General features: G+C 40.8%; 1 protein-coding gene across 3 annotated transcripts in view; it reads left to right on the top strand.

Moving 5' to 3' along the window:
• The window catches only part of PCSK5 (proprotein convertase subtilisin/kexin type 5), a 437,218-nt gene that overhangs the window by 259,903 nt on the left and 163,651 nt on the right, over positions 1-13,664 (top strand). For all 3 annotated transcript variants that reach the window (XM_044273909.1, XM_044273924.1, XM_044273916.1), the window contains exons 13-16: positions 1,516-1,652; positions 10,284-10,427; positions 11,350-11,452; positions 12,725-12,918. In XM_044273909.1, coding sequence (XP_044129844.1) covers positions 1,516-1,652; positions 10,284-10,427; positions 11,350-11,452; positions 12,725-12,918 — 578 coding nt within the window. The remainder of the gene's footprint in view (positions 1-1,515; positions 1,653-10,283; positions 10,428-11,349; positions 11,453-12,724; positions 12,919-13,664) is intronic.

Raw genomic sequence — 13,664 nt, 5'->3', positions numbered from 1 at the left:
TATAAATGTATAAATTACAAGTTTTACTGAATCTTTACCCATAATACTATATATCAATTTGCTCAGCTTCTCCAGCTCTGTAACATGCTGCCTGCAGATAGCACTTCATTTTCACAGTGGCATGTTCCCTTTAAAAATTAGAATTAGGTATCAGCAGCTTCTAGCTAGTTGGAAGCCACAAACAGAGGGTCTACAGGCGGGTCTGCTGAGTTACTGATTGGGAAAATATGGTCATAGACAATGAGAAGGTACAGATTTTCCTGTTTGCTTTGTAGCCATAACACCATTCAACACACTGATTCAAGATCACATTTACTGTGTATAGTAATTCTATAGAATATCCCTAAAAACGTAATCCTAAAATGTACCAAACTTCCACATTAACCACAATACATGTATTCATTCATGTTTTTGTTAATCCAGACACTGTTCTTTAGAGATATAAAACATACTTTTTAGAGACCAAGAAACAAATATCAGGAAAATAAATGTATTATTAATAGAATGGCACATAGAATTATTTTTTTTTACAAATTTCTTGCATGGCAAGCAGCTTCGATTGGCTTTCTCAGCCAAACCATTCACCAGAGAGGGTAGTGGGATAAGTGACTCTGGGAGGTTCAAGCAAAGGCTCTTCATGAAGATGTAACTTATTAGGCCCTTTTCAAATAGACAGTTTTCCCGTTTGTGCACTGTCCAAGTGTAGAATGGACAGAACCTAGACTGAACACTGACCCATTAAAATCAATGGCTCATTTCACAAATGATTTACTGCATGGAAGATAGGTCTTTGTTGAGAAACATTGCAGCATGCACCACCGTCCTCTGATTTGCATTTAAGTGAATACATATGGTCTGCAAGAAAAATGGACCACTCATGGACATCAAGTTTCCTATAATACATCTAAGTAAGCCCGTGAGGGGCTGTGGACTTATTTTTTCCTGCTTCTGATGAATTGAGATACTTGCAACACCTGTGGATATTTTGAACGGCCAAATTGGCTGTTTATAGACATACACATTGGTTGACATTTATGAATCTCTGTATGCCAGAAAAATGGCTTCAAAAAGTCCCAAGGATTGACGCATACTCCCCTTGCACAGAATTGTGCTACTTTTTGGAGATTCATACCCCGCTTACAACTTTTCAATAAAGTGGTTGGAGTACAGAGTGGGCAGTGGATGGCCTAGCACATTTATTATAATCTATTCCAGAAAAGGGGCATAGATTATACCTGAAGTCTACACCAGTTCTCTTGTTGGTGTAGGTCTCAGTTTTGGCACACGGACCTGCACAGTGCCATAAATCACTTAATAATTGTGGCACATCTGATGCCTGTGGACACTGGCATGTAAAGTAATGGTCTTAATAAATATCCCCCAATATCCCAAGATAGACAGGAAGTATGTAGTCAGGTGGAAGATTTGAACATCATTAGAAATACTGAATTTCAGCCTGAAGATTCAGTTTTACTTAGTACCATAAAGTAATCATTTTCCTGTGTTAATTTATAGGCTATTTGACCATTCCATGGAAGGATTTAAGAACTGGGAGTTTATGACAACACACTGCTGGGGTGAAAAAGCCTCAGGGGATTGGATACTGGAGATATATGATACACCATCCCAACTGAGGAACTTCAAGACACCAGGTAAAAATCTTATACCACATAAACTAACAATTATGCTATTTAAAGCGTCATAACTTTTCACACAGCTTTTCATATTTTATTGAGTGGTGAGAGCCCCACCAATCTCTAGAATGAGGGGAGAGAAGTACTCAAATATTGCGCTCTCTCCTCGCTGCACGATATGCATGCTCTTCTCTCCCTTCGTTCCAGAGATCGGTGGGTGTCTCAGCACTCAGATTGTCATCAATCACAAGTTTTCATTTGTCCCTATGATATATCAAAAGTTGTGTGAAGAAATAGTGATGCTTTAAGAAATTATGCAATTCTATTGCTAAATATGAGACAGATTCCAAGTCATCTCAGTCTATGTCTCTGAATTAGATATTTAGAGCTTTGTGTACAATTTGTTGGATATTTAGCAATACATTGGGAACCTGTCCAAAAATCTTGAGGATTGAGCTTTGGATGATTTTATGTTTTCATGTTTGGCTGTTGACTCATTGCTGCTCATGTGCTCTTGTCCACATTTTATAGTATGAAGTATAGGCAACAGGCAAAGATCAAAAATCATTTGTCAGTCTGTTTATCCACAACCTTGCACTACTTCTTTCTGAAATAATTTGACTACATCAGGAGTTGTTCTTTTTAAGGGAAGCTGTCACTTTGCACATATTGTCCTGTTATAGAGCAGGAGGATCTGAACAGATTGATTTATAGGTTTATGGGAAAAGATTCAGTATTTTATTTATTTAAAACACTGGTCATTCTGGGTTTAGGAGTCCAGTGGGAGGTCCTACTCAGTGATTGACAGACATCTGTCTATGACTGTGCATATAAAAGCTGTCAGTCATTAAGCTAAGCCTGCCCACTGGACACCTAATCACAGAAATAGGGATTTAAATGAATAAAATACTGAATCGTTACCAAAAAGTATATATCAGTCTGCTCACTTTCTCCAGCTCTGTTACATGCCTCCCTAAATTAAATATTGGCATTGGCATGTCTGATAAAATCAGGAAGTTTAATAGCTGATTTTTGCCATGATACACAGATCTTCATGCTCTCTATATGAGAAGCATATACTTTATTCTGTAACAGCCAAGTGTATAAAGTCTATAAATGGCATTTTACATAAAAATGTACAGTTTGGCAGTAGAAACTTCATAGATATTGCTCTTGCAATTCTATGCAGTTCCATGTAATAATGACCCCTGGGCCCCACATACAGCACAGAAACATTACATATTTCTGGTATTCCTTATTGGTACATCCACAAACTCGAATTTAGCTGCGGAAGATGTAATCTGAAAAAAAAAAAAATTCACAACCATTTGTGTCTCCAGTGCAGAGTTGTGTTTGTGTATGTTCCATTTGGATAACCTTTACCATGTTAAAATCAGTGAATATTTTTTCAATAAACTGTGGTATTTATTTGGCAACCTCTACATTCTGTCATTTGATCTCACCATGATCAGATGAACCTCTGTTGAATGGAACTGAAATATGATGTGTGTGTATGTGTATATATATATATATATATATATATATATATATGTATATTGTGACACAGTGAGGGGAATGGTCTGGGAAAACAGGTATTTTCCTCCCAGCGTGTGCTGCTGGGCTGATTTGCAGCCAGGTGGGGTCAAATATCGGACTGGAATTTAATTGCCGATCCGGGTTTTTGGCAGCACCTGGCTGTCCTTAAATAGGCAGCTGGGCTCAGCAGCAGGATCTCTGTGTTGGGATCTGAGGCTTGGTGCTAGGTTGGAGGTTTGAGACCCATGGGCCGAGGAAACAGGCACCCTAAAGCCTGCCGTGGACAGCTGGAGGCAGAACTGACATCAAGGCGACTGGTGTTATATGAACTTTCCATTGTGTGTGAAGTAAACACCAAGACTGCAAAGTAACACATTGTTTTGTGCATTTGCCTCAAGTGTGAATAAACACTGAAGTTTTGTGTTAAGAACTTGTATTTTGCCTCTGTACGGCGTGCGATTAACCTATCTACCAGAGCAAAACGCCACAATTGGTGGAGGATGCGGGTATACGCAGTGAGGCAGGCATGATCGACGAAGTATTGTTGTTTTTTTATTTTTGCTCTGGGCACAGTTGTATGTCTTGCAATAAACCCGCTAAATTTCAGCCCATGACCCTCGACAAAATGGAGGCCATAATTAAGGCTCTTGTGGAGGCTAACCAGTAGCAGTGAGAAACCAACCTGCAACAACGGGAGGCTAACAGACAGCAGCAAGAAACAAACCAGCTGCTGTAACAATACGTGATGACTATACAGGCGGCAGGAACATACTGAAGCATCCATGATGTCCGAAGCGGTCTGTGCGGTGATCCCCAAGATGACACCCTTAGATGATGTCAAAACCTACCTGGCGATATACGAGAAGGTGGCCGCAAGGGATAAACTAGACCGAGACCAGTGGGGTGAAGTCGTCGCTCCATTCCTGGCACTCAATTCTCAGCGGGTGTTTTTCGACTTGCCGGACGATCAAGCGGCCAACTACCAGAAAGTTAATGGGTGAGATTCTGGCAAGACGGACGGACAGGGGGGGGGGGGTGAATGTGTTGGTCTGGACCCAGTGGGTACATGAGTGGGGGCTTAACCCGGTTGAGCCCGCGAGACCCCAGTATTATGACTTATTTCACCTCTTGCAGAAGTGGCTACAGCATGATGTGCTGAGTCCCACAGCTGTGCTGGATCGACTATTAGCTGATATGTTCTGGAAGGCTTTGCCACCCCCTCTCCAGCACTAGATCGGCCAGGTGTCTCCTGGCAATGCCCTAGAGATGGCGGGCCTGGTGGAACTCTGTGAGGCTACTAAGAATCTTCGGGGGTTCTTTTGGGAGGGGAGCAGTCAAACCCTGGAAATCTCCACCCCAGGCCTGGAGATTTCAGCCGATGAAACACCAGGATGTACCCACTATGGGCCTGGCTCCGTTAGTCTGCTGGCAGTGTCAGGAGCCTGGCAATGCAAGGGATGACTGTCCTCATCGGGTTGAGCCCATGGACACTAATTGTGGTTACCGTCAGTCGCTATATGCCAGGAAACTGTGTGCAACAGGTACCCCGGAATCCCTAGACCACTTGTGCCAGGTGGAAGTGGGAGACACTCAAGCGGAGGCACTGCTGGACTCAGGGAGCCTGGTGACCCTAGTAAAAGCTACCCTAGTGCGGTCCACTGAATATACTGGCCGGAAAGTCAGGGTGATGTGCATCCATGGAGACTTAAAAGACTACCCCACCGTGCTGGTGTCCTTAACCATGGTAGCTGGTAGGTGGACCCACCTGGTGGCAGGCGCAACAAATCTACACTATGAACTCATAATAGGGAGATACTTTCCAGGATTCCCTGCCCTATGTGAGAGTTAAGGATACCCCTGAGACAGGAATAAACCCAGGAGATTGGTCTTGTTCAGGGGGACAGCCAGAACCCTAGGAACCTGAGGCCAAAGGGCCAGCAGTAGGGGTGACCACCACTTCAGTGGAAGAGGGGGAGACAACTCCGCTGAGTGTAATGGTGGGATATGTGGAGGACTTGCCACCGGGTCCTGAGTTAGCAGACCCCAACATCTCTGGGGGAAATTTTGGAGCAGCACAACACCGGGACCCAACCCTATCCTGAGCCTGGGAGAATGTGGTAATAATTGATGGTGAACCACAACAGCCTGGGGCCGAGTCGATGTTTCCCTGTTTTGTGGTTCATCAGAATATGCTGTATCATGGTAAACCAGCTGCAGGGTGAACATATTGAACAGTTGGTGGTGCCCCAGGCTTATCGCAAACTCATGTTAGAGTTAGCCCACCAACATGTTCTCGGGGGTCATCTGGGAGTGCAGAAAACACAGGACCAGATATTACAACAGTTTTACTGGTCCAGTTTGTTTAGAGAGGTGGCCGAATTTTGCAACTCTTGCCCGACCTTCCAAACTAGGACCCAGCACCTTTTCCGCAGATCATCGAGGTACCGTTTGAGCAAGTCACTATGGACCTCATAGGTCCAGTACCGAAGTCCGCTAGAGGACACCAACACATCTTGGTCGTCCTAGATCACGCCACTTTGTAATCGGAGGCGGTGCAACTGCGACATACAGTACAGACCAAAAGTTTGGACACACCTTCTCATTCAAAGAGTTTTCTTTATTTTCATGACTATGAAAATTATAGATTCACACTGAAGGCATCAAAACTATGTATTAACACATGTGTCCGTCCACTTCTTGGCATATTTGCTGAGTTGCAGCCAGATCTCTATCGGATCCCATTATAGTTAATGGGAGCGGTGGACATTCAAGTACCATCTGGCAATGCTGTATCCAGAGAGACCCAGCAGGCTGTGAAACTAGCCTAACTTTTCAAACAACTTTGCATAAATCAATAGTTTATGCAAATATAAGAAACTTTTTTATATGTCTTATTGGAGGTAAATGCTCTTTTCTTCCCCCACTCTACACTAACATTCACTCTGAATTCTGCGATAAACCCATTCTGAGAGACAAATATTGGCTGTCAGCTCACTGAAGGATCAGATTACAAGATTACAAGAAGCCTATGGAGAGGAGAAGGGAAGGGATGAGCTGCAGAGTGAGAAACAAACAGACACACACTTAGGAAGCTTGCAGCATCTAATTGTGAGTCTGCTATCTCACCCTAAGTGCTTTATTCACATCAACAGTGGTCTAGTGCTTCTGAGTGGTGCTGAGTAAGTGAAAGCCAGGGAGCAGTATCTCCTGTTTTTTCTGTGTGTACCCACTGATAGACATTATAACATCTAGTATCCACCCACTAGCACAGGGAGAAATGAGGATTAGAGATAGAGCCTGCATGGAGGAAAACTGCTCAAAAATTCAAGATGCAAGTCAAATAATGACCATATATAGTATTATTCCTCATGTACACACACCTAAAAGAACATATATGCTTAAGTGGAGTACTGTGATTTTAACCTGATTGGACCAGTTGAAATAAAATCTTAACCTCCTCTATATCATGAAGCTTGACATAGACATACTTACATAAACTTGAACACATCATTATAAAGTGATGAGGAACACAGGTATTAGGAAAGAAGCCTGGAAGAGGTAATTTAATATCCTTTTAGATTCAACCAAAGGCAGAATTTATTCTCTTGCAAGTACACTTTTAATGACATTATAACTTCACATTTGACTCCAGAAAGAATATTTCACCTCCGTTTCGAAAGCTATTTTCTTTAGGCAAAATCTTTATTTCATAGATTAGATTAAAGATGGTGCCGATCCTTATTAATCTAATACAGGTAACAGAAGCTCATTCTGGAGCTTGAGTTTCTTTGCTTGCAAATTATTCACTTTGACATTTTAATTTCATTTTTAATTAAAGCACTTGCTTCTAGAAAGTTGGTCTCAGGCTTTTCCTGTAGAAAACGTGCCAGTGGTGACCTCCAAGACCCACTCCATGAGAAGGTTGTAGAAGTCTATCATGAACTTTCTGCTAATACAGTATCAAAAAAGATAAATATGTGGGAAATAAGAAATATTTCTCGGAAAATCTGGTTTAGGATACTTTCATATTTTCAGCACAGCTCTCAAGCAGGCTGTTCTGCCATAGAATTCTGGGAATCGGCCAGAAAAAAAAACTTGCATGCAGCAGTTTTTGTCCAGCTAAAATCAGTCATATTTGCCGGGTAGCGGCCGGATCTCTGCTGGACCCCATTATAGTCAATAGAGTCGGTGAGCATTCCAGATCTGGAGAGCTGTGCCACATATGTGAAAGTAGCCTTATCCAAGTGCATGGCCCAGCTGAGGGGAGGAACATGATTATTCATTATATTTAAAGGAGTTTTCTAAGTTTTTAATGCTGATGACCTATCCTCAGGATAGGTCATTAGTATCTGATTGGTGGGGGTCCGACACCCAGGACCCCTGCTAGTCATATGTTTAAGAAAGCAGTGGCACTCCTGTGAGTTCTGCAGCCTTCTTTGTTTATTTCCTAGGCCAAGTGACACATGAATCACTTATCACTCAGCGAATGGAGCTGAGCGTGATACCAAGAGCAGTCGCTATACAATGCTGTGCTTGGGAAGCTTTGAGAAGGCAGCAAAGCTCATAGGAGCACCAGTGTCTTCTCAAACAGCTAATTGGCGGTGGTTCCTGGGTGTCGGACCCCCACCGATCAGTATAAAAATCCTGGAAAACCCTTTTAGGCCATTACCTACGTTTGTTCTTAGTGATAAAATGCAAGTTTTAGCATTGCCCATTGTAGTCTAATTGTCAACATTAGGAAATACATTTGAGAGATTTAAAGGAAAGCTATCAGTAGCTTTTTGTACAGTAAACCACCAGCATTTTGTTTTACTGCTGGAGTTTTAAACATGCCCTTGTCAAATCTCTCATCTTAATAAATTACACTTCAGCATCATCTGGCACATGCACAGTGAAACGATGTGTACTGGCCTCAGCTTCATCTACACATGCGCTGGATGCAGGTAGCATGTTATGGGGCAGGAAGAGCTGATTCAATTAATATAGTTTTTTGGAAAAATATCCAGTAAAATTTTTGATTGTTATTCACTTACCACCCTGCCCTTTCTATGCTTAGTAGCCATGTGGGCGTTTCTAATGAGTGATTGACCGCTATCTCCTAGGAGGAAAGCTGTTGATTGCTGAATAGGACCATCGACATGACTACTAAAGAAAGATTGAGTTTTACAGAATATTTTTTACACAAAAGTATATATCAATCTGCTCAGCTCCTGTTCGGTAGCATGCTGCCGACAGACATGTACATGTGGCAGGCTCCTTTAGGTCTTTCACATTTCATACTGTCTAAGATAATTAGACAACAGTAAATTCCCCACCATGTTACTGAATATTTAAAATTCAAAACAATTATGCTATGGAGATTAATGTGGATGGTGTGTTGATTAGACTGAATATCCATGTAACAAGGCTGAACAAAGCAAAAATAGGACATTAAAGGGAACCTGTCATCAGGATTTTGGGTATAGAGCTGAGGACATGGGTTGCTAGATGGCCGCTAGCACATCCGCAATACCCAGTCCCCATAGCTCTGTGTGCTTTTATTGTTTCAAAAAACCTATTTGATACATATGCAAATTAACCTGAGATGAGTCCTGTACGTGAGATGAGTCAGGGACAGGACTCATCTCAGGTTAATTTGCATATATATCAAATAGGTTTTTTGAAACAATAAAAGCATTCAGAGCTATGGGGACTGGGTATTGCGGATGTGCTAGCGGCCATCTAGCAACCCATGTCCTCAGCTCTATACACAAAATCCCAGTGACAGGTTCCCTTTAAAGTAGGGAAGCTGCTACCTTCAGCATACATACTTGATAGAGGTAAGCCTTTAAAACCATTTTCCTTGTACACTACAGGGCCTTTTGTGTACATTTTTGGTAATTTTAGTTAAAGGGAAACTGCCATCAGAAAGGAGTATTTTATTATTGACTATCCATAGAAAACAATGGGGGAGATTTATCATTCCCTTTACTCCTGAAAAGTGGCATTAAAAAGTTGTAGGTGCGACTTTTTAACTGCGACCTTTTAAAAAATAGACCCTTTTCTAAAAGAGGGTGTGGCAAGGGCGGTGAAGGGGGTGTGGTCAGACACAGCAACAAATTTGCCTTCATTTATGGCAGTTTTGTGGCATAAATGAAGAAAGAAATCTATGGCATCTCTGAGCTGTCGTAGATTTCTGGTTAGGCTCACGGACTGCAGGAGGATGTGTCTAATTTATGATGAGGCATGTGCCTGGTCATAAATTAGGCACATCCTCTGGCAGTGCAGGGGATATCAAATCTTGATAAATCTCCCCCAATGTTTTTTGTTGATTTTTAGTACTGTTTTTTATTTCCTCAGTACTATGCCATTAAAAAGTAAATACCAGATATTGTTCTTCTGTAGCAGTAATCTTACAGAGATAAACGTTCTCAAGGAAGGCTCTGTGGCAGAATGAATTGATTATCTATAAGGTAGTCCTCATTAGAATAGTAGATGGAGGAATGGAATGACTGACAGAATGACAGCTGTATTTTTCTCTTGATAGACCTAGAAAAGATGCAAACAGAGTGTATTAATTAGACTAGTAACAAGAGTCATACATATGGGTATTTATCACTCACACAATTTACTATGAGACACCACCCTGTTCTCTGTCTCTGTTGTCATGAAGGTGCCACCACCACAAAGGTCCAGTCCTTGTTTTCCTTCTTGGAAAGAGTCTTCAGTTCTTATGTTGGTTCTACATTAAACATATAGGGGGACATTTTTTAAGACCAACAATTTAGATGCCCTATATTACTTTAATTGTTTCAGATTAATATGGATTAGAATAGCATTGAAAGTATAATTTCTTGTCCAGCCAAAATTTCTGTTTCCTAAATCAGATATATTGCATCTGCAGTCAAGCCCTAGGTTGTTTGCTTGGTCATATATAGACTTGTGATCTGAACACTTCTGCAACACTTCAACTCATCATGTCTTTAGTTTCTGAAATACATTCTATGTATAAAGTGAAGCGGCGTTATCCAATTTTATTTTCCTGTATGGTTAATTTTATTTAATAGCAATCAAACATAAAATGACCAGTTTGTAGTCATCTAATTCTCTGTGCTGATTTTTTTTATCTCCAAGGTAAATTGAAAGATTGGTCCTTAGTATTATATGGAACTTCTATCCAGCCATATTCCCCTAGAAATGATGTTCCTAAAGTGGAGAGGGTACGCTCCAGCCCTGTTGAGGAGCCATCGGAGGAATACAATATTGATGACTATGCAGGTAAGGGACAACAATGATGAGCCTATCCGTCTTGACTGATCATTATTTTTACTTAGTACTTAAAGGAGATGTCCAGGATAGCATGGCTATTGTATGCCCCACACTTATCCACAGGTTGTGTCTGGTATTACTGCCCAATTCTATTAAAGTAAATGGGGCTGAGCTGTAATACCACACATAGCCATCTTTTTCCAGTCCTGGAGAATCCCTTTAAGAATTTCAAATTGCCACTTGATTGTCCATGGATCTCATCAAGAGATAACAGGCAGCCCTTTAAATGGAAACTTTGTAAATATTATGAATTACATGGGGGACAGGGTTGCCAATTGTATGTCATTTAATCGACAGTCTCTAAAAGTAGGGGACCTTTTCCACCATTTCCTCCCAAATGAATGGATCTATGTTTTTTTAAGGCTTCTGGTACTTGAGTGGGTCACTATAAATACCACCACTTTACATCTCACAGTAGAGCTGTATATTGAGCTATAGACATCTATTACAACATGTTGGCCATGATTATTCAACAAGTTGTCCAGAAAATTTAAAATTCAGGTATCTAAACTGGTTGGGGAATTCAACATGGCTGCACTGCATCTTTTTCAGCTCATTTCCTTTGCCACTGGCAGTGATTTTAGTTATAACAATATTGTATATGAGGGTATTTCTGATTATTTATTTTCCTCTTTATTATAAAAACCACCCTGAAACATTGGATCCCCTTTACATTAGACATATCAAATTTGTGGTTATTGCATGATTCTCCTAGACCTTTAAGACATGATACGAATCTATTCAAGTGAATGCATTTTTTTTCTGGCATGCAGCTACTAAAACACTCTAATGCCTAATCTGATTTGTAGTTTGTTTTTTGGTTTCTTACAACACCTACATAAATGACTATATAAATGTATCCTGGCACTAGGTCCCTGTGATGCAGAATGCAGTGACGTGGGCTGTGACGGACCTGGACCCCATCACTGCACTGACTGTCTACACTTTTATTATAAAGCAAAAAACAATACAAGGTAAATATGACATCTCAACGATTTCTGTATGAATGACTTCCAGTAAAAGTAACTTCTACCTCACCTACCAGTAGACTGGCGCACAGCAGGGCCGAGATGTGCCGGATTTTTTAAAAGGCATCTGCCTCTTAATAATTTAGGCACATCTCACACCAGTGCAGAGAGATCAAGACTAGATATATGTCTCTCAATGTTCTTTCATGTTCTTTACCCTTTTCTATCACATCCTGTTAGATACTCTTCTTGGGCTGTCCTTTCTGTATGCTACATTTATAATACCTTGGGGATATTTGTCAGTGTGATAGTTTTATTAAAGGCAATGCTCTCATTTATTACAAAGTCATCTGTTACTTCTTGTGGATGGAGTGTTATAGTATTTAAAGGGGTGGGCCCTCGGACAACATTTATTACCTACTCACTGAATAGGTGATAATTGTATGATCATGGGGAGTCTGACCGCTTGGACTCCCACCAATCACTAGCATAGGGTTCTCCTTTGCAAATGGAGAGTTAGTGTGCATGCATGACTGCTGTCTAATGAACTGCTGAGTACAGTACTCAGCTACAGGTCCTTTCACACCAGGGACTCCAGGACCCCCATTCTTATGAACAGTGGTGATCCCACCATTCAGCCCCCCCAGCGATTATACATTTAAGAGGTGAGGGGATAAATGTATGTGGCCCAACCGGTTTAATATACAGAATTTTCTAAGTTGCCACTGTTACATAAATGTTCTAGAAGAACTGATTAAAGTAAGGAGGAAAGGGAAAAGGGAGATATATCATCTAAGACCACTCATCTAGCTGCATATAACCAGAAAATATATTGTTTATCACAATTGTCTTTGAAAATAGAATTGACAATGACTATGTGCTCCAAATTACAATAGAAACAATTGAGGGTTCTTTTACATCAATGCAGTACAAATTGTTACCGAACCAAGAAGTGTAATTCATGGGCCTTCAAGCAAGGTTGAACAAATGAAAGCTTAGATATGCTCTGATTCATTAACCAAAGTATGAACTTGTGTTTTAGCTGTTATAAAGGCAAGATTTATCCAGCAAGTAAATGCATAATGCAAAGCATGGAAGAAATGGAGCTCTTAATATATAACTTTTGTTTCTGAAGTTCAGGTCAACAGTAATATTTCTATAGAACTTAGCAAAATTGCAAATCAGGGTCAATTACTTGTCATGGTTAAATCCAGTAAAAAGTGATAATTTTCAAGGGTGTCCTTTTAAGAATTTCTTTTTTTTTAATTTTTTTTTAAGGATTTGTGTATCGGAATGTCCCTCAGGCCACTACTTTGCCGAAAAGAAGAGGTGTAAAAAATGTTTCCCGAACTGTGACACGTGTGTAGGAAGTCGTAGTGACCAGTGCACAGCTTGTAAACCTGGCTACTACTTAAATGAGGAGACCAACAGCTGCATCACCAACTGCCCAGATGGCTTCTACTTGAATGAAAGTATGTTCTCTTCCCATCAATACCCTTAGGGTATAGCTACAAGATGGCATGTGTCATGCAAAATTTATTTAACTGTAATGTCATGCAACATTTTTTGTAATGATAGTCTATGCTGTCGCGCTGTGACATGCCGCGGGCATGGGTATGGTATCACTGGGTGAAGGAGGCGCCTATCTGGCCCAACAGATTTAAGATTACTTAGTCACTATTACTTACTAGTTTTCTGATGCAAGTTACCCCTAAAATCCTAGCCAGCAAAGATGTCAGGTTCTGGTGCACAGACCTGCTGAAATACACCAAAGTTATTAAGAGTCATGTGCCTCTTAATAAATTTGGCATCTCTCATGTCACCACAAACTAGATCCGATTGGCATTAGTAATGCCATTGTTGATAAATATGTCAATTGGAAGTTAGTAAGTTAAGAGGTACTAATACTACAGTGCCTTGAAAATGTATTCATACCCCTTGAACTTTTCCACATTTCACGGAGCTCTGTTCAATCCATCATTTCAAATTGGAAGGAATATGGCACAACTGAAAACCTACCAAGACATGGCCGTCCACCTAAACTGGCAGCCCAAGCAAAGATCTAATTAGAGAAGTAGCCAAGGTCACACTGGAGGACCTGCAGAGATCCACAACTCAGGTGGGAGAATTTATCCCCAGGATAACTATGAGTCATGTACTCCACAAATGTGGGCTTTATGGAAGTGGCAAGAAGAAAAACATTTTGGAAAGCAAGCCA

Source organism: Bufo gargarizans, chromosome 1, assembly GCF_014858855.1.
Source record: "Bufo gargarizans isolate SCDJY-AF-19 chromosome 1, ASM1485885v1, whole genome shotgun sequence".
Lineage (NCBI taxonomy): Eukaryota > Metazoa > Chordata > Amphibia > Anura > Bufonidae > Bufo > Bufo gargarizans.
This window is presented reverse-complemented; position numbering and strand designations above follow the sequence as displayed.